This window comes from Aulostomus chinensis, chromosome 5 (assembly GCF_037954235.1).
Source record: "Aulostomus chinensis isolate RoL2024-O1b breed Wild chromosome 5, RoL_Achi_v1.0, whole genome shotgun sequence".
NCBI classification, from domain to species: Eukaryota; Metazoa; Chordata; class Actinopteri; order Syngnathiformes; family Aulostomidae; genus Aulostomus; species Aulostomus chinensis.
The window spans coordinates 21,177,746-21,199,538 of record NC_141324.1 but is presented as its reverse complement, the minus strand read 5'-3'; the positions used below and the strand labels follow the sequence as shown (position 1 = coordinate 21,199,538).

General features: G+C 41.7%; 4 protein-coding genes across 7 annotated transcripts; 1 reads left to right on the top strand and 3 right to left on the bottom strand.

The window, feature by feature from the left end:
- Nucleotides 1-786: 786 nt before the first annotated feature.
- Nucleotides 787-2,127, bottom strand: ccr12a (chemokine (C-C motif) receptor 12a). Its single transcript, XM_086203855.1, has one exon. It carries the CDS (start codon nt 2,125-2,127, stop codon nt 1,042-1,044), a length of 1,086 nt encoding a protein of 361 aa, XP_086059981.1. The 3' UTR covers nt 787-1,041.
- coa1 (cytochrome C oxidase assembly factor 1) lies at nt 1,996-10,013 on the bottom strand. 4 transcript variants are annotated; one of them, XR_015115835.1, is made up of 6 exons: nt 9,396-9,919; nt 8,875-9,026; nt 8,693-8,769; nt 8,257-8,398; nt 5,522-5,567; nt 2,089-2,141 (listed from the first exon to the last, which is right to left on the bottom strand). XR_015115835.1 is itself a non-coding variant. In XM_086203857.1 (5 exons), exons 1-4 carry the CDS (start codon nt 9,487-9,489, stop codon nt 8,281-8,283), a joined length of 441 nt encoding a protein of 146 aa, XP_086059983.1. In that variant the 5' UTR covers nt 9,490-9,919; the 3' UTR covers nt 1,996-2,141; nt 8,257-8,280. The 4 variants fall into 4 exon arrangements, 3 of the variants coding, with proteins under 3 accessions (XP_086059983.1, XP_086059984.1, XP_086059982.1); XM_086203857.1 differs by lacking the exon at nt 5,522-5,567 and having other exon boundaries at nt 1,996-2,141; XM_086203856.1 differs by lacking the exons at nt 2,089-2,141; nt 5,522-5,567 and having other exon boundaries at nt 5,613-8,398; nt 9,396-9,507; nt 9,885-10,013.
- Nucleotides 10,014-10,853: 840 nt separating this feature from the next.
- blvra (biliverdin reductase A) lies at nt 10,854-16,123 on the top strand. Its single transcript, XM_086205003.1, has 7 exons — nt 10,854-11,025; nt 12,004-12,124; nt 12,868-12,987; nt 13,442-13,539; nt 13,659-13,766; nt 14,657-14,825; nt 15,349-16,123. The coding sequence occupies exons 2-7, from the start codon at nt 12,006-12,008 to the stop codon at nt 15,602-15,604; spliced, it is 870 nt and encodes a 289-aa protein (XP_086061129.1). The 5' UTR covers nt 10,854-11,025; nt 12,004-12,005; the 3' UTR covers nt 15,605-16,123.
- A 1,611-nt stretch (nt 16,124-17,734) lies between these two features.
- Nucleotides 17,735-21,793, bottom strand: LOC147261701 (E3 ubiquitin-protein ligase TRIM39-like). The gene is made up of 2 exons (XM_086203853.1): nt 21,613-21,793; nt 17,735-20,893 (listed from the first exon to the last, which is right to left on the bottom strand). Exon 2 carries the CDS (start codon nt 20,882-20,884, stop codon nt 19,238-19,240), a length of 1,647 nt encoding a protein of 548 aa, XP_086059979.1. The 5' UTR covers nt 20,885-20,893; nt 21,613-21,793; the 3' UTR covers nt 17,735-19,237.

Below are 21,793 nucleotides of genomic sequence, written 5' to 3'. Positions count from 1 at the left end.
GTCAAACGTTTGTGATTTAGTTTCCGTATTTCATGCTATGTTGAGGACTCCAACAATGAAGTACAATTCCTAGAAGAAGACATGTCTTTCCAGCCTTTCCCCAACTTTCAACATCAAATTCAACACTCAAGCCAGCGTTTAGATGTTGTCAATTTAAATTTCTTTTACCATTGAGATTAACTTTACAATGTTAAAGACATTCAATCAGTAACTGCATAACAATAAAGGATTATAAAGGATTGAGGATTTATTAATGTTAAAAAAGGCAATTCAGTGCATTACAAAATATACACTAATCTAACTAAAGCATCAAATTACAGATTACTTCTCAACTAATACATATTAAGCTACACTTTAAATATAATTAAAAAAACAAAAACAAAAAACAAGTCTGTCGAAAAGTCCATTAAGTATTTGTCCAAAGAGTCTTTGGAGCTGACCTTGACCGTTTCATCATAATACTACGATGTTGTAATACTTTTACGTGCAGTTTCCATCTACGGTATCACACACTGACTCACTGGAAGAATGTGGTAAGCTGACAGGAAACGGCTCCAGATGTTCTCTCTGAAAAGGGAACCCTTTGGAAAGACGATTGCGTACCCTTTGCTTCACTTAACACCCTTTTTGTTTGAGCCAGACATCTGACTTCTTGGAGACCAACACTGCACCTTTTAGGGAACATTCGTCAAAAAACAGTTGCTGCAGCGTACCCCCATTTTTAAGTGTGTATGACTCTTAATGATGCGTATAAAAAGACATTAAGAAAAGTATAGGGCATCCCAAAAAAAAAAGACACGAATCCAAAGACAATTATTCAACTTTAATGATAAAAATAGCGAAGTCACAATGAATCACATATTTACAGTAACAGTAGTAGAAAACAAGAAAAGTTACAAAAAAATGACAGAATTCACAAATCATATTTGCCAGCGCTCATTAGTTACAACTTTACATTCTTTCTTATAATTTTGATAATTTGTGCATGAATCTTCATCTAACTGGTACCCATTTTTCCCGTTGTGATTGTGTGCGAGTGTCTTAGTAGTCATACCCCGAGTGTGGCGTCCTCTGGGACGTACTTTTGGTGCTCTGGCTGCTGAGGCTGACGTGTCTCTTCAGGCAGGGGACCTTCTTACCCAGCAGCCTTCTGAAGTGGCTCTGGAACTTCTTCCCCACAAATGTGTAAAACACAGGACTAATGCAACAATACAAGTAGGCTATGTTGCGCGTCACATAAAACGCATAGTCCAGGGGATCTGCGTCATCACAATCCCCATCCTTATCTTTGCGGCTGGAGATCTGTATACCTTGCAGGAGGATGACGATGTTGTAAGGTGTCCAGCAGACGAAGAAGGTGAAAATGATGATGAATATTAGCTTAATGGTGCGGCATTTCTCCTTCATGCGGGTGGACAAGATGCGGAAAGTGATGCTGATGTAGCAGTATGTCATCATGAACATCGGGATGAGGAAAAATAGCACAAACTGTTGGTAATAACTGACCATACGCCAGTACTTCATCGTGCTTTCAGAATACTCAAATTCCTCACACATCAGTCCATTGAACGGACTTTCCCGCACATTTCGGAAAACCAGCTCTTTCGTACTGGCGACAATACTGATGCACCAAACAACCACAGACCCAATGATGGCGTACCCCTTCTTCCTGCTCTTGGCAGCAGCCACAGCGTGCACCACTGCAAGGTATCGGTCAAAGGTCATGAGTGTGAGGAAAAGGATGGAACTGTAGAAGCATATGGTGTACATGCTGCTGACCATCTTACACAGAGCCACACCAAAAATCCACTCAGTCAGATGGTAGGTCGCCCAAAATGGGAGACTTGTGGCAAAGAGGATGTTGGAGAAAACCAAATTGAGGAGGAATATATTTGTCACGGTGCTGAGCTTCTCGTACTTGTAGATGATGTATAGGACAAGCCCGTTGCCGAGGTAACTCAGGAGGAAATTCACATAGTTGAAAATTGGGATGAATCTTGCACCAAACTTATTGGCTTCAGTCTTTGAGCACAGCTGGATGGTCCTGCTGACCACGTTGCTTGGATTGATTGTGCTATCAGTCTCATTGAACAGCTCCCAGAACAGGTCAAACTGGTCATCATCCATGGCTGGGGAGGTTCCTGCGGCAGAGACATTGAATAGTTAAATTAGTCTGCTTGAGCCAATAGATTTTTTCTGTGGGTTCATTTCAATCAAATTTTCCATGACATTCTCTGTTTGGTCTGTAGTACTTTCTTAGAAATGTACTTCAATTACCAAAAACTTATTTAGTTAAGTCCCTCTCCTCTAAATAATAGGTGTAATTATTCTAGTAATGTATTTGAGTACCAATATGCAAAACGATATATTTGACTTTGGCCCCAAAATCCTGTTTTCTTATTCATCTGCTAAAAGGGAGAAATGTATTTTTTTTAACATCGAAGAAAGAGTTGGCATAATTCCAAGGATGTGATGTAGTAATCATTCAGCAGATCCACTTCTGACACGTCATCGTTGAATCATTTTGGTTTTTCCGCCTTCAATACATCCATGGGTCAAGAAAGCCACACCGGGTTTCACTTCTATTTCCAACAAACATTTTTAATTAGTAACGTTTCTAGGCTTGCTAATGATTCTGATCATTTAGAGAATAAATCCTATGCGCAAAGTTGGATGTATTGCTGATGAGGAATTTTCAGAACTAAAGAGTCAGGCTTTTATCACAATCACCAGAGGAATGGGAGACCAATGAACCGGCCTCTGCTGCAAAGGATATATCTATTAGTAACCAGCAATTATGAGCAACTCCGTGTATCTCAAGTATTGTAACTTATTTCCCCACTAAGTAAGGCGATGCCGCTTCTCAGTACTATAAGATTTTCATGTAAATGCAGAGGTTAACATAAACGCAAAACTCACATCTGCTGAGTTGAAAATGAATCAAGAAAAGAGCACAAGAAGTGAGAAAAGTCTAGACTTCTTTTTTTTTTCCTCAGCGAATCAGCAGTTTCTGTTCTCTATTCTGAGAGGCAAGAATTTAAAGCGTGTTTGTGTAAAGTGTTCAATCATCTTGTGTAGTCAATAAGAGTCAAGAGCAGTGCAGCGTGCAGTGCAGCGTGCAGTGCAGCACAGTGACCTGTCAAAACAAAATCAGTTGAATCTTAACCATTCATGTCTCTACAAACAACAAAGCATGAGGTGTGGTGTGTGGTGTGAGGTGTGTGGTGTGTATGTGTATGTGGTGTGTGCCCATAGCCCACTAAATTTCATCTTTTCAGAAAAATGCAAAAAAGGCAAACTTTTTTTTTTAAATCATTCCTCTAACAGTTTTAAAAATGAAGACATGAAGATTTTTTTCTTCCAATAAAATCTGTGCTGCATCCGTCTCGAAATTCAACTTTTACACTCCGTGCCGTCCACCTCATCGCGGTTTATCCCGTGAGCTCCTTGTGATGAACTTCTCAGATCGCCTTCATTTGTGCCTTTAGTTTGCCTTTCATACCTGTATCAAGTAGTGTACTGCCAGAAGTAGGAAGCAGCTCATCACCTCTCTCTGCAGTTTCTTGGAAGCAGAGTTTTGCAGCTCACAAATTATTTCTTGGTCATGATCACAAACGCATGACTGCCCACTTGTAAATCTATACCGCGTTCGCTTCAGTCCTCGAGCCTGCAGATCGCTCTGATGACTGAATAAAGAAGGGGGGCTTATTTCTGACTTTCTGTTGCTCCAAAGCTTCTGTAAATATTGTGATCAAATGCTTTAAATCAAATACAGCAAGGAAGGCAGTTCTATTTCCACTGCCATTTTCTATTTTGATACACCATTCATAAATAACCTTTTTTTTTGGTATTTTCTTACGAGCTTTGTTATTTGTAAGATGTTCTTGTTTTTACTTAAAGGAACTTTTAGTTGTTCTTTTTTTTTTTGTTGCCACGTTTAACAACTGTACTTGGTTGATGCTGCTTTTATGGATGAAACCAATGCTCTCACGTATGTATTTTCAAAACCTAACAGCAACAAACATCCAAATAATGCAATTATGAAATTCAAAGTTTAGCAATAAAACATCATGACATGAAACTGTTACATGATTCACTAATATCACGTTTTATTAGGCCAATATTAACTACATCATAGTCTGTTGTAGAATAAATAACTTTTAGCACATGATTAATCAGTGCTTCAAAGCTCATTAAACTTGACTGCAGATTTTAATCATACGTCTGGTGTATCGTTAATTGGACACATTTAAACCCACTGATTATCAACACCCTGTTTCAAACCAAATACAAGAGTTGAATATCTAAATGATTGTTTTGAATGCTGCAGTTGCAAAGCTTTTTAAACTCACCAGTGCAGCTTTTTAGGTGTGAAGTGGAGGAGCACAGAACCACAAAGACGCACTGAGAGTCTGGCACTGCAGCTGATTTGGTTTTATTCTCAGAGAGAGGCTGACATCCATTCGGGGGGCTGCCCTAGAGCAGACCAATGCCCTGTCAGTGTGTGTTTGTGTGTGAATTCTCAATGATTCAACTAACAATACAGACAGCATTATCATTTATACTATACTCAATTATTGTGATTTTTTTTTCAGCTTTCTCTACAGCAAATTGCATTTTTATTATCAGTTTTATCATCATTATATGATTTGATATGTGTTTCTCTATACTTGTGTTTTATATACTAACACAAAACTAACTTTCTCCAGGATCAGTCAATTATTCCCGATTAACTGCACAGTGAAGGAGGCGTGAGAAAGCCTCGTTACTTCTCAAGTTGCCAGCGTTTTGGGATGCAAACGTGTTGGCCGGCTGGCTAATTCTGTATTTAGCCTGCAAACTGATGATAGTGTGATAGATGCTGAGCTCATGTGTTGATTCGCTGTGGTTGTCTTGAGGTACTTAGTCTCAAAGACAGAAGATTTCAAAAGCAGATGCATGGATGGGATCTGAACGTATCCATGAGAGAGAATCATCCTGCTCTGGAAGAACAGGACAGGCAGAGTGAGAACGGGAACTGTCTGTTAGCAAAGCACTCACTTTGATACGATATTCTCGCCATCCTTTTGTTCATGGTTACTTTGAATGCACATTTTCCAACTCACATCATTTGGCCAGCAGGTTTTTCCTAAACTGTGGCCTGCGACCTTGAGGGCATTTGTGCATGCAGTCACGAGGATGGACTTGTAGATACTGGCACTTCTGTTTTAGTACCGTGTGCTTGTGTCATAGATACCCATTTACAGATGAGTCAATCATGTTTGTATGAATATAAAATGTGGATTTAGTTGACAATTACTTTATGTAATTTAAAACATTTCAAAATTAATTCAATTTTGAAGTGATAATGAAACTGGTATTTCTCAATGAACTTTTTTTTTTTTTTTTTTTAAGTTAGCAGGACTTTAAAAAATCCTCGCCTGTTGTACTGATATTCAAAACGTGACCCTCTGACGTTCCTTCAGTACCACCATCAGGTCAAATCTCAACTTGCCTGCTCCCTTGGTTTATGATCAAGTACCTGCACAAACATAACGATGCTCCCATCGGGTCTTCTTCCAAGCCCACTGCAAAGTGGAGGACGTGAAGAGTTAACTGTGACAGACTTGTGAACCAAATCCCCATAGCGATCTTGATAGAGGAATTTACATATACTTCCTTTTTAAAGTCTCTTCCAGGAACTGATAGCCGCAATTGTGGGTGACAGCTCATTTCCCTCCCACTCACTTCTTAGATACACAATATACATGGCAAACATTCAGGCAGTTCTACGTATCAATGCTTAATTTTTGCTGACATTCATCAAACTCAAGTCTCATTTGCATCCTGTTATTTTGCAGTGTTAAATCACAATGCTAGGTAAAATAAAGCATTCAATATGATAATACACCGAGAAACAATAACTAACCTTGCATGTGCCCTTTGAGCACATATATGGATTTAGCTCTGCTGGTCCTCGCCCTCTACTAACAATAGCTAACGCTATAATATAAAAACTTAACAAAACAAAAAGACTGACCACACTAAATCAGAGTTTGGTGCAGTGGTGAAGATCCGTCTAAGCTTCTGTATCATTCATCTATGTTCACTGCATGACCTTCATTTCATCTTACCGGTAATTTCTATGCACATGGTGTTATCTTATTCTGTTTTATCTGCAATTTTCATTTATTATCCTACAATCTATCCATCCACTTTCTATACCGCTTATCTGTTAAGGGTCGGGGGGTGGAGCCTATCCCAGATGACATTAGGCGAGAGGCGGGGTTCACCCTAGACGGGTCACCAGTTCATCCCAGGGTCATCAGGAGCTATTAGGGGTTCAGTATCTTGCTCAAGGATACTTGGACATGGTCACCGGGGGAAGTGAGGATCGAACCAGCGACCCTTTGGTTGCTAAACAGCCACTCTACCTCTGAGCCACGCCGCCCCGCTCCCACAATATACCCTCCAACTATTCACTGTAGATAGAACTAAGTTTATATATGTTCTCTAAAAAAAAATTTTAAAAAAGGATTTTTTTTTTCAATTTACATGTTAAATGGTAAATTAACTGAGTTTAAGTTTTTGTTTTTTGAACAAATAAATTGGCCTCTGGTTTTATCACTTTACTTTTATAACCCCTTTACTAACATTTCATTTCTGATAAGGAATTTCATGTGGTGCCCTCAGGTACTTCATCTGTAAGGTCAAGAGCTGATGTGACCCCCGGGCCTTGACCCAGGTCTGGGAGTGAACCTGTGGGGCCTTTCAAAATTCTTTTATAACTCTAATTTTGTTGTTAGAACACCTAATGATAGTAATGCTGACTCTTATGGCCCCGGCGTTGCCTTGATGCATTGTTGTGTTTAAACTATGTGCAGGATGATCCAGTGAGGTTTTACTGGTAGTGGCCGACATTACTGGCATGACTGTTTATGAGGGGTGGGACTCGGATGTTCTGGGGGAGCTGAAATCGACCTCATCTCACAGCCGACCTTACACCTCTGCATTTGATATCCAGTAAAGTGTTCAGCGTCAGCCGCCTCCGAGTCTCCAGCCTGTTTCTTGTGTCCGGCAAATTCTTTCAACACATAAAATTCCTCTAAAATTTCTTTTCAGTCCTATGGAAAAAAAAACATTATTATCAAAGTGTTGTCTGTGTGAATGTTAATACTCTTGCAACTTATTCCATTATCATCATTATTATCATGACTTTCTACATCAGTCAGCATTTTTTCTTCCTTTTTTCCTGATCTCAGTTCACAATTGCAAATGAGAAATGAGAGCTTAAATTAAATGTTGCTTCCAGAATAAATAAAGTGAGGTAAGTCAAGTTAATAAAATCATTAAGTTACCATCACTGAACATTTGTTTTGTCTTGCAGGTTTGACATTTAAACGGAACTTGACTTGAAACTGCATACCTACCATCTTTAGTTTTGTGGTTAGATTCCTGACACTTCTTAGAAAAAAAAGAAAAAACAAAAAGCTCTTGCAGATACATGGCAGTGGAACACACTTTTACTGGTTTGCACACTGACACAGAGATTGTTCATGCAACACCTTTCTTAAAACTGTGAACACTCAGGAACTGTTCCACCACCTACTTACGAAATCAAAAATCACGCTTGTCTTACATAGCATGGGGGGGGGGGGTCTCTGGACCTTCACAATCCACACCCGATCTTGACAATGGAGGCCTGTGGAACTGTGGTTTACTGGTTATGAAACATTTTGTGTAGCAGTTCCTGTACAATTAGAGGACATTCAACCTCCTCGCAACCTTCCTCAGGAGTGGGAAAGATAACGCCAAGAGCAGGGCGTGCAATAGTCTGGTATGCTGCGAGGGACCGGGCTGTAACATCGAGGAACAGTGGTGTTTATATAATCAAGGCCAAATGGATAAGAATGTTCCTGACTGAATGGATGAGCCTGATGTAGACCTTCTTATGGCTTTGTAGTTGTAAAAAGAATTGACATTTGAGGTATCAGGATTTGGGCCTGATTTGGGGCCTCTGGACCTGAATGACTCCCCCTCAGCCCCATCTAAAGGCTGGATGAGACACACAAAAACATCAATATGAAACATCATATAAAATAATTTAAATCCTACAAAATCCCACAGAGAGACGTTTTACAGCAGCAACATGATAGATTCGGTGAGACTTTTACACTGTAGTGCATCATGAATAACTGTTAGCGCTTCCACTTTGTGCTGGAGTTAAATTTGAACATTTTGTCTCTTCATCACCAGGTGGACCGAGATCAGTTCTACCTTCCTGCAAGCAGCTGGGCAGCGTCAGTAGTCCAGATCGCTTGTGAAGTCGGCCGCAAACGCTTCATCTTGTGAAGGAGGATTCAGCAGGTCGATAGTCTGTCCTTCCTTGAGCCTCAGAACTGCCTGCTTCAGACTCCATCTGCAGGGAGGAACAGACACACACACATACACACACAAACGGAATGATATCAGACGTTGAACGACAACTAGCCTTAAGATAAATTCAGGATAATACTGAGGAGGTCTGTGCAGTGGAGATGATGTTCTTCATTTATTATCACTCTTGTGAAATAATAATGAGATTCTATCAGCCTCCAGGTGCCCCGAGACTAAAGGAAGGACGGAATCTTACACTTTACTTTTAACACAATAAATGCCAATCCACTGCCACCAAAACCTCCAGGGAACTCAGAAGAGAGCAGAATGTACTAACGTGTTCGTGTGAGGGTTTCTGATTGAAGCGGTATACAGGTAACCTCCTGTCTTTGACCCAGTTACTGGGATCTTCATCTGTTAAAAAAAAGGTGCGTTATTAGATATTAGAGCGCCCCCTACTGTCATCATGTGGTACCGCAGCCACTTATCTGAACATGAAAACATTTCTACACGCTGTACCTGTGCAGTTAGATGATCCATACGGTTGGCTCGATCGGTCAGCCGGATGTTGTGGACTTTAAGAGGCGGGGCGCCCAGGCTTTCCATGGCAACCCTACATGCTTCCAACTTTTGCACAGCCAATCTGTGGTACTCTGACTCAGCAAATTTCTCTTTTTAAACAGAAAAAAACGAAGAGTAAAATTTCAAATATACATATTTTTTATCAGAATTGTTTTGGTCGGTCAAGATGATGCAGATTAAGATGAAAAAAAAACTTCTGAATTAATTTGTGATGACTAATTAATAAGAGACCATCATGTAGGAGCAAAACTCCACCGATAGAGGGCTGATCCATTAGCTCCATTCCAGGATTCTCCAGTTAAAAGCTCATAAGTTTAATACGATCAACTAAAAAAAAACTAACCTTCTGCATTTGGTTAAATAATTTTATAAACTGAGTTCGTCCTCCACATTCGTGTGAGCAGTAAATCCAGTATTGGGTCTATGCAAGTACTGGGACACAGGTCTTTGGTACTCACTCTGCATCAGGTAGTACATGGTGCCGATCCCTCCACCCGTCACCAGAGTGGTGAAAATGGTGAGCTGCTGCAGCTTGACGTTAGAAACCCTCATCTCTAATTCCTAGAAACGCTGCACAATGACACAGCGACAAGCGGTTAACCACAGCACAGGAGCGCGCCCGAGCTCTCGGACCCTCCAGCAATACAACGATTACGTGCCCTTGCAAACTTCCAACAGATAGAACGGATAGGTACAAATACGTGTTTCTCTGTTGGTTATTATGATCATTACGACACCGCGCGTTTCCATTCAATCCCGCTGCTGGTGACGTCGCCCTCAGTGCTGACAGCCGTCCTTCATCACATGGTTCCAGTCCACGCGACAGCTTCTGTTTTCGTAGCCACGCGCGGTGCGAGCTCAGTTTCTCTAGTTTTGGTGTTGGGAGTTGAACCGTTCCCACATGTTGTCGATGGTTTAACTGAAACCAGGCTTGTTAACTGTCTTACCGAGCTGGACATGCCGTAGAGGGCGACTCTTCCCCGTTAACTTCCGCGTATGTAACACAACCGACGTCCAATCAGGCGGTGGTGCGCTGCATTACGACGCCGGCGTATGCCCACGGTGTTAAAGCAAATAGTCGCAGTAGTGGTGGTGGTAGTAGTAGTAGTAGTAGTAGTAGTAGTAGTAGTAGTGGTAGTATATTACCAAAAAATCAGGAAAAAGCAGAATTTTCCCCCTAAAAACCAACCGTCACACTGAGAGACTGAACCGAACCAAATGTTGAGACCAATAACACAAACCTGAACTAAAACCATATGTGTGCCTGTATTTCATAAAAAATAAAGCAAATTTAATAATAATCAGGATTAAAGCTCAGTTGAAAAAAAACATAAATAAGAAAAGAACGAAAGAGGGAGGGGGGGTGTTATTCTTATCTAACCATAACAGCGGAGGGAACCCCATGGGTGTGTCTTGAGTTCGGAACTCAACAGCTGGTATTCAGTCAGACCGACAATTTACTATCAATGCTCAAGACACGTACGGATGTTCACTAAGTACCGCTGAAACACCTGGTTCTACGCTTCCTTGGTGCCAGCATGGATACACAACATAAACACGGCGTGATTGGTTCGGTTTGTAACAGTCGTTTCGTGCTTTTCACTGATTTAAAAAAAGAAAAATCCCAAACAAATTCTTGAAGCACTATAAATTACCAACAGGGAAGAACGTGTTTTTGTTTTTTTTGCCCGTATTTGCACTCTAAATTGACCGTAGGCGTGGCTGCGACTCGTCCGGGGTGAAACTCGCCCGAAGGCTGCAGGGATAGGCTCCCCCCCCCCCCCCCCCCGCGCGAGACCCTTAATAGGAAAAGCAGTAGAAAATTAATGGAAGGCCATGATTTGCCTCTAATTTGTTGATTTTCCAAATGACAAAATAATGAGTTGTTATGCAGCAAGTTCAGTGTCGAAGACATTTGCAGCCGTCCGTTCCGCCGTGCTGGTCACGTGACGCCTCCGGTGCGGCGACGGATAAAATAGGCGGGCACTGGGCTCATGTGTCTTACGTTGTGTCTTGCAAGGTAACTTTTATGCAAGCACAACTATACCAGATATTTCCCGGTGTGGGACTCATCAGGACACGAATCAGGTAAGGGAACGACCATCTTTCCCGTCCCGTCCAGTCCCTCTGCTGGGACTGACCCGGTTCATTCAGATCTCCAGCGAGATGCACCTCTAGCGAATTCTCTACCATGGAATGAGTCCGAACGCGCTAAGGACCCGGTTGAGATCAGGTCTCAGAGGTGGTCGGGGTCACAGTGGGTAACCGTCACCATCATAAACCCTCCGTCACTATCTTATAGCCTCGGTTTAATTAACCTCACGCGAATTGGGCTGTTACAAAACGCCCGATCAAATCTCGAATTTCTGGAATAGATGATTGCGTCAAACATCTTGCACCGTTTTGTTTGCCAGGAACACACCAGGAACACACCCATTCGTATGCTTTTGATTTCCTCTTAAATGCTCTTAATTTAACCGCATAGATTAATTAATTATTATTATTATTATTATGAAATAATCTTCCACCCACTCTCTCTCTCTCTCTCTCTCTCTCTCTCTCTCTCTCTCTCTCTCTTTCTCTCTCTCTCTCTTTCTAGCTCCATCATCTGAAAGAAATCCTCTAAAACAAGATGATAATGATAGGATATGTTGGTGATTATTAATGTTACACAAAGCCCATAGATCTATATCTCTGCCAAACATCATTTGGGGTTTGGACTTCCACCGAGAAATGGATCGAGTTCTTTAATTCCTTCTGTCACTTCCACATAGCAGTCATACACTCACAATCAAGGGAAAAGTACATTTACATCACCGTATATTCATCAATAATTTTGTGTGAATCTCAGGCAGCAATCCAAATCAGTCAAATGCGCTTCCTCTTTGCTTGATGTTGAAATTCACTTTTTCTCCATCCTTTTTTGTTACTTTTTGAATTGTTGTTTGTTTTTTTATATGAATGTTTTGGCATGCTGGTGATGTACAGAGTTTCAGTTCATCTCGATGGGAAATCTATATTCTTGTATGTTTGTGAATTCCCGTGATGTCTGACTTTGTCCCTCAGACATGTTTGGCGCAGTGGTGGTTGGTATCGGCACGGCAGGGCGGGTGAGGATCAGGGACATGTTGGCTCCTCTACCCAGCAGCTCTGCAGAGAAACTCTCAATCAAAGGCTTCGTATCCAGGTAAGCGTGCACAGGTCAACACAGGCAGTGATGGTCTCCCTCATCCCTTGTCAAGCAGCCATCATGTCATACCAGGGCTATCGTTTTTAGAACTTGTTGATTGAAAAACTACTAACAATTGATGCTTTTTTTTAAACTCCTATATCTCCCAAAAGTGCCTGAAAACAATCAAACAACCAACGCCTGAACCCCATATTTACATTTATTTGAGTATAGATTTCCATCCATCCATCCATCCATTCTGCCGCTTATCCCGTTAAGGGTGGGGGTGGGGTGGGTGGGCTGGAGCCTATCACAGCAGCCTTCGGGCGAGAGGCAGGGTTCACCCTGGACAGGTCACCGGTCCATCACAGGTCCAACACATGGAGACAGACAACCATTCACACTCACAGTCACCCCTACGGTCAATTTAGAGTATTAATCAGCCTCGTCCCCTCTTGATGTCTTTGGACTGTGGGAGGAAGCTGGAGTACCAGAGAGAACCCACACAGGAACAGGGTGAACATGCAGACTCCACACAGAAAGATCCCGTGCTGGAGCCGGGACTTGAACCTAGAACTTTTTTGCTGTGAGGCGACAGTGCTGACCACTGCACCACCGTGCCACCCCACTATGTATCCACTTTATAAAATACAGATAAACATCATGAACCAACAACAATGATTCACTTAGTAGTGGACGGCAGGTTTTATCAGAGGCCACATTCCTGTCAGCGTAATCCTGACCGCTGTTTCTGCCGGCAGGAGGAGTCTGGAGAGTGAACAGGGAGTGAAGCAGATCTCAGTGGACGAGGCTGTGAGCAGACCAGACATCCATGTGGCTTTCATCTGCACTGACAATGTATTGCATGAAGACAATATCAGGTAACGACCGTGTGAGACTAACAACATTGAAATGTCTGTAATTGACAATGAAAATTCGACAGTTTCATCCTTTTCAGAGGCTGTTGAAGCTGTTGCAGTGTTGGATATTTTAAAGTGCACAGTGCTTGTGTTATGTTATACAGCAATTTTCTGTTCTAACGTTTTCTTACCTCTTGCAAAATAACCCTGAAGAACAGTCAGATAGTCAAATGTGCTGCGGTATACACCAACTGGACGGGATCCATTCTCAATTCTGTTTTTCTGCAAGAGAATTTCAAATCTCTTTATTTATTGGAGGTCGTCAGAATGGACGACGTCCAGTTGACCAGATTTTACTTCGCTTCGATCTACGATGACCTGGATGAATGAGAACCTACACAGACAATGGACGACTCCATTTCTACAGCAGAAGTCTTCCATTTTGACCGAGGCTGTTCCCTTCCTGTCTCATTAGGTCCTTCCTACAGGCAGGGAAGCATGTCTGCGTGGAGTATCCCATGACGATGAACTACAAGGCTGCTGTGGAGCTCTGGAGTTTGGCCCAGGAAAAAGGTGATACTGTAATTCATGATAGCGTGTAAGAATTCACGTGTGTATGTCAGGAGGGAGGGTGCATCTAATTCTTCTGTGCTTGTGTGTGTGTGTTGTGTGTGTGTGTGTGTGTGTGTCAGGGGTGATTCTTCACGAGGAACACATCGAGCTGCTGTCAGAAGACTACAAACTACTGAAAAGAGAAGTTGAAGGAAAAGTCCTGCAGGAAGGAACGTTTCATTTTACTGGTACGACAATGTGCGTCTCTGCATGAGTCGTGCCCAAACTTACATCTCAGTCGCAGAATTGGTCCTGAAATTATTTTTTTCTAGTTTATCTTCAAAATATGGTTCGTTTGCTTCATTTTTTTTTTCCAGTTGAGAGCCGCAATGTTGTGAATATGAGTATTAGAGATGCACCAAACATCTGTCTGAGAACTAGCTGGTGACAAGTATGACTGTTGGTACAGATGTTGCGCCACAGTCGCACACATGCCTTGAGTGAAGAAGTTTTACTCCAAGATAAAGCATGGAGGAACACCCATGAAAATATTCAGAACACAAAACGTTCACAGACACTAAAGCTGAACCTGCATAATTTAAAGATGCCAGCAAAGGCAAGCTGGTTAAAGCTCAAGCTAGCGAGACAGCAGGCTGAGTCTCAAACACTGCACTTTTCTTCTAGGGTAATACCATGCTCTGTTTTGCAGGAGCTGATCAGGTTCACGCCGTTAGACATTCACAACTGCGGGCCGCTCAGTAGAAGGAGGAGCGAGTGCTACTTCACTTTCTCCACACCGATTTATCCTCACAGAATACAGCAAAGTAAAGACGTGGTTTAAATACAAAAACAGGCCAGTAACGAGGACTCACAGGGATAGAAAGTAGAGCCCTGTTTGACACAACTGGCCCAGAGGGAGGGATACCATGACACAGGATGGGAGGAAAAGGAGGACCTGAAATAAGACATTACACACACACACACACACACTTAACCATCCCGACAGGTTGGTGCCGTACAGAGCCCATTTTGAGGTTTGAGTTAGAACGTAACAGGCAATAATGTGATTTCAAAAATAGCGACGTTTGATTCGTTTATTGGAAATCCATACTAATGTTTGTGTGTTAATTTGTTCAAGGTGGAGTTCTGAAGCCTGGATTTGGGTTCCCAGGATTCAGTGGCATTTCTCGCCTTACATGCTTGGTTGAGATGTTCGGGAAGCTCTCAGTCACCGAAGCGACCCTGGAGGAGGATTCTAGTAACAGCTACAGCAAGATGACCGCAAAGCTGCTAACCGCCAACAACAAGTGAGCGATGATGAATTATTGAAGTTAAAAGATTAAAGAATAACTGCTCTGTCTTTGATACCAAAGGCCGTCCACATTTTTGCGATAGCAATAACTGTGTGTACCTTCTAGATTAACATAGAACAGAACTGATTTGTATCCATATTCATAAAAACGGCATCTTTGTAAGCATGTGACAAGAACAGGATCAGTTCTCAACGGCCCCTGGACAAAAACCGCACTGCCAGTTTCTATTCACACACACTTTGAATTCTTTATTTTCTAATTATTTACAGAGTTAAAGCCTGGAGGAGTCAGATGATGCAAGTCGTACAATGAAAAATCTCTAATCCCTCCCATATGTGGAGGCAGTCAAAAAATGCAGAAAGATTTCTGTTTCATTATAGTGTTTCAGATTTATTGACCAAATAAAACAATATTAATTGTAACAATAACTGGCAGATTGATCAATGATGTGAATAATCGTTTGTTGCAGCTCTGATGGAAATCATTTGAACCTTTTTATTATAATTTTTCCCTCTAGACCTTTGACGTGGATCGAGGAACGGGGACCGGGTCTCCCTAGGAACAAGAACATCAACTTTCGTTTTGATTCCTGCACTCTTACCCAGATCCCTGCGGCACCCAGAGGGCCTGTGGGCCTCTTCATGCAAGACATGATTCACTTCTCGTCCAAGCTGGCTGGTCAAGTGAGTCCAGAGGAGCTGCAGAGAGAGAAACTGAGGATCCTGCACTGTTTGGAAGTAGCAGACAGGATCCAACAACTTTGCCAAAAATGAAAAGGTAGTCTGCTTTATGCTCGCCATCATAAGACTTGAGATGATTTAAACTTGAAGGTATATTTATTGTGCATTGCCATATCCTTACTTTAGTGCGTGCTAAAGCAGAAGGATAATGCTATTTTGCAGTCAAACCATTAGAAGCCTGGAAGTAGACATTCGTGAATAGATTCAGAGACTGAGACCATGATTGTCATCATGTAACTGCTCATCTTATTTCTTCAATAAAAGCTGTTTTTGGCTGGACGGGAGGACCGGCACAATAAACTGGTTTGTTACTGAGGGTTCAACATTAAGTTGCAATATGCACGCAATGCATGACAAGAGGGGGAAAAAAACAAAACGCAATGTTTGTATGATTTTACAAGGCACGGGGATGCCGTTTGCAGCACGTATTAAAGACGCATGCGTATCGTTACAGATTTACATTAACATGCTATGCTTCATTGATTGCGATTGCTACAGAAAAGCTGTAAGCGGTGTTGTGTTTTATCAAATAAACTTTACATCACCCCTCATGGTTTTTGTTTTGTTGTTTTACACAGCATTTTTCAGCTAACGCTCTCTTAGAGTTGATCTGCTTAAATTGCGATAAAAACTGGATACTGGATAGGTGGTTTTTGTAATCTAATGTATATCAAATATTGAGAACAGACATTAAACACCTGCAGTGTTCAGTAAACTTACTCTAACAGCATCAACTAGCCTAGTCGTCCACCTCCATTTATATGAAACCCTTATGTGAGGTGTCTGAGACAGCCTGTCTGGGTGAGATCCAGACATACAGCTCTGCTCATCTCTGAGTAATCAAATCATTTCAGTGTAGAAAGATGCTCTTTAAGAAGTGACAGTCAAACACTTGTCATTTTAATGTTGATTCAAAACTGCTTATGCGAGGACTGAAAAACACATGACCGTTAATGTGCTTTTGTCTAGTTAAAAAATTAGATCTGGAGCTCTACGAGCACATAACTCATTACTTGTTAGTGTGATGCGACTGCAACAGTATATGGTGTTCATGGCAGTTTGTTTTTCCAACATTACACTGTGATAAGTGACGCTTTTGTAAAGTTTGAGCTCTTAAAAGGTAGATTATTGTTGAGAGTTGGAGCACCTCCGGGTGGCTTGTGTTCTGCAGGTCAGGCTGAGACAGCGGTAGTGAAAGGACTGTTGTAGTCAAGAGTGTCAAGGAATATGGTTGTGTTTGTTGTTTCTATTGTTGTGGGGCCAAGTTGGGAGGGTTAGACACTGGCTGAGAACCATAGACCATTTGTGAAAAGAGAGAGAGAAAGGTGAAGGGAGTGACAGAGAGCAGGAGGGGAAAGATAGAGGGAGGAAGGAGGGACTAGATTGATAAGATAAATATGGTGATGTTGGGTCAATGTTTTCTGTAACTGTTTCAGTTTGCAGACAACTTGTTTGTTTTGTGCATGTTGGAATCAGAACAACCTCAGCTAATCATTGGTACAGGTTTTTTTTTTTAACCAATTCAAAGCTGTTATGTTGATAACCGTTTGTGTTTGTCTCATATCTCCAACATGATCTGCATCACGAGTGGTGCTGGTGCTAACGTCTGGTATTTTTGTTTTTTTCATTTTACATCATGCACTTTCATTAGCATGGTGGCGCAGTGGTTAGCAATGTCACCTCACAGTGTGAAGTTTTAAGGGGACTGTAAAGGGTAAAGTTGCTCCTATTTAAGTGCCTTATTTCTAATGTTAAGCTGGGTAGTGATTCAGAGGAACAAAAGCACCAAAACATCCCATGTTCAGTGCATATGCTCCCTTTTAACCTCTCGTTTTAGAAGAATATCCCATTTGATGGTGAATCCTAATTCCGTCATCTTAATTCAAAATTTGGATATCTTAGCTCAGAATGATTATTTTGTTGTTGTCGTTGATGATGATTGTTGCCTGATGAAGATCTTACAGATTCAAATGTTGCCTTGTGAACGAGAATTAAAAACAAATAATTCCTGGGAGCATGAAAGTGTGCAGATCTATTTTGTTTTTTCCCCCCTGCACCTGAGTGCAAATTCTCACCAGATATTGCACATTTGTTATTTCTGTGACATTGACAGCATCTTTGGTGGAAATGAATGATTGTAATGATGTGGCAACATTGTTTGATTTACTGTGAAGAGTTTTGCTCGCCACAGTCACTGACATAGTCATCCATTCTGATAGTTTTATTGGAATGATCCTATTACAAACACATGCTTTGAAAATACAGTACTGATAAGTGGAATTGCGCGCGCGCGCGCACACACACGCACACACACACACGCACACACACACACACACAACTTGTACTTATATCTTCGTGAGGACTTTCTTTGACATCATCCTTGCCCCTTTCCCTAAACTTAATCGTCTTAACTGACTGCCCGACCCTAATCCTAACCATAACCTATTTCTAACCCTGAATTTAAAACTAAGTCTTGACCTTCCAACAAACCTTTGAAGATGTGAGGACCGGCTAAAGTGTACATCTTACTTCTTGTCAGTTGGTGCATTTCGAGTACAGCGAGTGAAGACAACATTCATAACCTGCTGATCCTGTGAGTGAACAGGTTAGGTTTTTTTTGGGAGGAGTTGACATATAAGTGGGTTTGCTGAACTGTTTTTTTTTTTCCTCTAGAATAAGAAAAGCACTTGCTCTCTTTTCGTTCACATAAAATACCTGGCATGAATGACTAAATGAATAAATAATGCCCCAACCATAGCTTCTCAAAAATAAACACTGTTATCACTGTAAAGACTGGCTTTGCCTTGCTACTGATGGGCATATGACGAGGAAGAATCTATCATTGCAAGAACCTGATATGGTAATAGGATAGTCATTTTCACACAGTTGTAAAAATATACGGTGTCTCTGAGTGAGCTCTAGTTTTACAGCTGATGTAGAGTGCATGAAGTTCTGCTTGTCCAGTGACAGCAGCTGTCAGCGGCTTTATATTTGCCTTCACTGAAGTAACATAACAGTAACATTTCACATGAAATTTCATCCCACATCGATCGATGTCATTCCCAACTCTTCAGACAGTGATAGTCTTTCTTATCTTCTCTTGATGCACAAGGCAGTCTTTGGCGTATGTGTGGGCATGAGTGGGTAGGAGCAGGGGTGAGGGAAAAGGGGCGTTGCAGCAGCAGTCAGATGTTCCATTCCTTTTGCAACCACATGTTTCTCTTTTGTCAAAAAAGTTGAAACCACAAACAGTGACTGTGATGGCGAGTGATGAACCAAACCAGATTTAAATCTAGAGCTTCTATTCAGTTGTCTGGCGTAACCTAACAGTGTATCAGTGCTCCTTTGCTGCTTTGTTTAACACTTTGGTTTTATTTAATGGCAACTGAAAGTGATACTGTACCTAACGAATGCACTGTGCCTTCCAACTGCTGACTAATAGAAGTCTTGAGCTCACAAAGACATTCTCTCTCTCTGCCCTTCCTCACTGACTGACATGATGCAGAAAGAGGAAGCCCTGTATATTAAGCTTGGTGCTAATGATAGCCTGAGCGCAAACCACCTATTTGCATGTACTTGAAAGGCAAATTTGCTGTAATTGAGCTTTGATAGCATTCAATTTTTTTGTCAGACATGAAAACAATATTTTTACCACAAAAGAATGATCTAATCACTGTGATCAACAGGAGAAATGATTAATGGAGCTGAATTTGTGTCACCGTGATGAAGACCAGGACTAAAGAACGGATAGAGTTTGTCAGAGAAGGAGCAGCCAGTGAAGGAGTAGAGATGAACTGCAGCATCCACATCATAAAAGGACACCAGACCATCTTCATAACTTACAAAGACTCCCACTGTCTGAGGCCTTGAGTTCAGACTCAAACCGACAACAGGGCTGGTAAGACTTAAGTATTCATTCCCATTTCTCAACCCCACAGCCCAGTAGCCATTCAGAGGACTCACTGGGATTATTCCCTTCCTGTTGACTGACCCTTTAACAACTCCCAGAGTCCAGTCAGACTTCCCCGAAACCACAACCTCATAGTAAAATCTTCCAGAGGAGAAGCTCTGCTGCGCTAACACAGTGGTGTAAAGAGAGAATCTCTCAGGGTTGTCTGGCAGGTCCTTCCTCACTTTTCCACAGTTCACCTGTTTGGCATCATCAGACAGCTCCAGCCAGGGATTAGCAGAGTCAGGTTCAAGAGTAACATCCACTGCGTAATGCTGGACCCTCTTCAGTTTGAACTTGTGTAGCAGCTGCTTCTTCTCCGTCTTGAATATCTCCTCCAGCTGAGTCACAGCTCCCATCACAGTCCCCTCGTTAGGTGGTGGATGGAAGCTGACCTCCATCCTGTTCCTGGCGAGTAGGGCATTGTCTAGTAGACTGCTGTTCTGGAGCAGGTGAAGGTGGTCTTGAGTGCATGAGAGCTGCTGCATCTCAGCAGATCTCTTTTCCAATGCAGAAATTTCTTGTTGTATTTCTCTGATGAAGCCATCTGCGCGTTTCTCAGTCATTTTCTGCTCCTCTTCGATCATCTCAATCAGCTCGTTCAGGCTTCGCTCTGCTGTTTGCATTAAAATAGTAAAGATTCGAACGCCGTTGGAGATCTCTCTCTCTGCATCCTCCTTCCTGTGCTTTTTTAAATTTTGAATCTGCTGGATCTTAAGCTGCCTGTCCTGGATTATCTTCTGGACTTCTGCCTCTGCCCGCTCAAGCTCGACTTTCTTTGCTTCGTATTCATCTTTCACAGAAACAATGTTGTGGGTGACATGGTCTGAAACGCTACAGTGCGAGCACACATTCTTCTGATCTGTCCTGCAGAACAGCTCCAGAGGTTTTTTATGCTTTGTACACACCCTGCTCTCCATGTTCTCCACCGGATCAATCAGCTGATGTTTTTGTAATCTGTTAGCAGTCAGATGAGGATCTAGGTGAATCCCGCAGTAGGAGGCCAAACACGTCAAGCAGGACTTTAATGCCTTCAGCTTGGGTGCCGTGCAGACGTCACAGGGGACTTCCCCTGGTTTGGCAACTTGTGTCTTAAAGTCCTTGATGCCTTTATTTTCCACAGACTGTCTGAATTCAGAGGCCATCTCAGAAATGAAAGTATTGACAGGAAGCTGTGGTCTCCTTTTAAATGTCTTCTTACACATGGGACACTGACATTTAACTTGGTTTATATTCCAGTGATGACTGATGCAGGTTTTACAGAAGTTATGTCCACATGGTATAGTGACTGGATCAGTAAAGACATCCAGACAGATGCAACACAGGAACTGGTCCTCAGACAGCAAGCAGCTGGTGGCTGACATGGTGACCCACTAAGATCGAAAATGAAAGTTAGAACACAACATGATTCTCATGAACATTAAGTTGGATATTGTATACTAAATAATATTATTTTTAGAGAACACCTTACTGATTACACTCATTTGACAGTGTTTTTTTTTAAACACAATAAAAGTATTATACCTGTATGGATAGAAAAAGGTGTAATTATCCACATCATTGTTAATTCAGGGATATAGACACTCATATGTGATGCAGCCTGTTTATCCAAGATTCTTTGACTCAAAAACAAATTAGCAGCTTACGCACACTTTCTCTCTCTCTCTCTCTCTCTCTCTCTTTTCCTCTGATAGTTTGCCTCCCTCTGGTGAACTATCACGCACTCTTAAGTACTTGTTTTATTGTTTCGTCTTGCTTTGTGTAAATCTTTTGCTGGGTTCAGTTCTTGGTCAGACAAGAAGTGGCTTCAGGTTAGCGATGTGGTTCTTCACTGACAGGATTGCAGTGTTTTTAAGAAGCATCCACACCCATGGAACACTAAGATCAAAAGTGAAACTTGCAGTAGTTCTAATAAACTTGTTCAAATGCATAAAAGTACAGCTGGATTACTGTCTGCCAGAAAAAAAAACAGTTTGGCATTCAGAGCATACCTCGCAGACGTGTTTCAAGAAATATATATTTATATATAATAGTCAGTGTATTTTTTTTTATTGCTGCTATTATAAATGCAGATAGTTCAGACAGACTGTACCTGTGTAAGCTGAGGAACAGTTGATGGTTGAAGATGAAAAAAAATCTGATGATTCCCGTGAGATTTTATTAACTTCAAGAGAGAAAGACAGACAGAATCATGGATCCTACAGCGCTGCCTCTTCCAGCCTTGGTTCTTTGAGTCGTAAACAAGGAAATGTGCTATCAAGTCACGCCCTCGC

Bases quoted from the DNA above. Each gene is read 5' to 3' on its own strand.
- ccr12a (XM_086203855.1), bottom strand. From the start codon at position 2,127: ATGGATGATGACCAGTTTGACCTGTTCTGGGAGCTGTTCAATGAGACT.
- coa1 (XM_086203856.1), bottom strand. From the start codon at position 9,489: ATGAGGGTTTCTAACGTCAAGCTGCAGCAGCTCACCATTTTCACCACT. The intron at 9,027-9,395 runs GTGAGTACCAAA...CTGTTTAAAAAG, and splicing joins CATGTACTACCTGATGCAGA to AGAAATTTGCTGAGTCAGAG. The intron at 8,399-8,692 runs GTTAGTACATTC...TCCTCCCTGCAG, and splicing joins AGAAACCCTCACACGAACAC to ATGGAGTCTGAAGCAGGCAG.
- blvra (XM_086205003.1), top strand. From the start codon at position 12,006: ATGTTTGGCGCAGTGGTGGTTGGTATCGGCACGGCAGGGCGGGTGAGG. The intron at 12,125-12,867 runs GTAAGCGTGCAC...TTCTGCCGGCAG, and splicing joins ATCAAAGGCTTCGTATCCAG to GAGGAGTCTGGAGAGTGAAC. The intron at 14,826-15,348 runs GTGAGCGATGAT...TTTTCCCTCTAG, and splicing joins CTGCTAACCGCCAACAACAA to ACCTTTGACGTGGATCGAGG.
- LOC147261701 (XM_086203853.1), bottom strand. From the start codon at position 20,884: ATGTCAGCCACCAGCTGCTTGCTGTCTGAGGACCAGTTCCTGTGTTGC.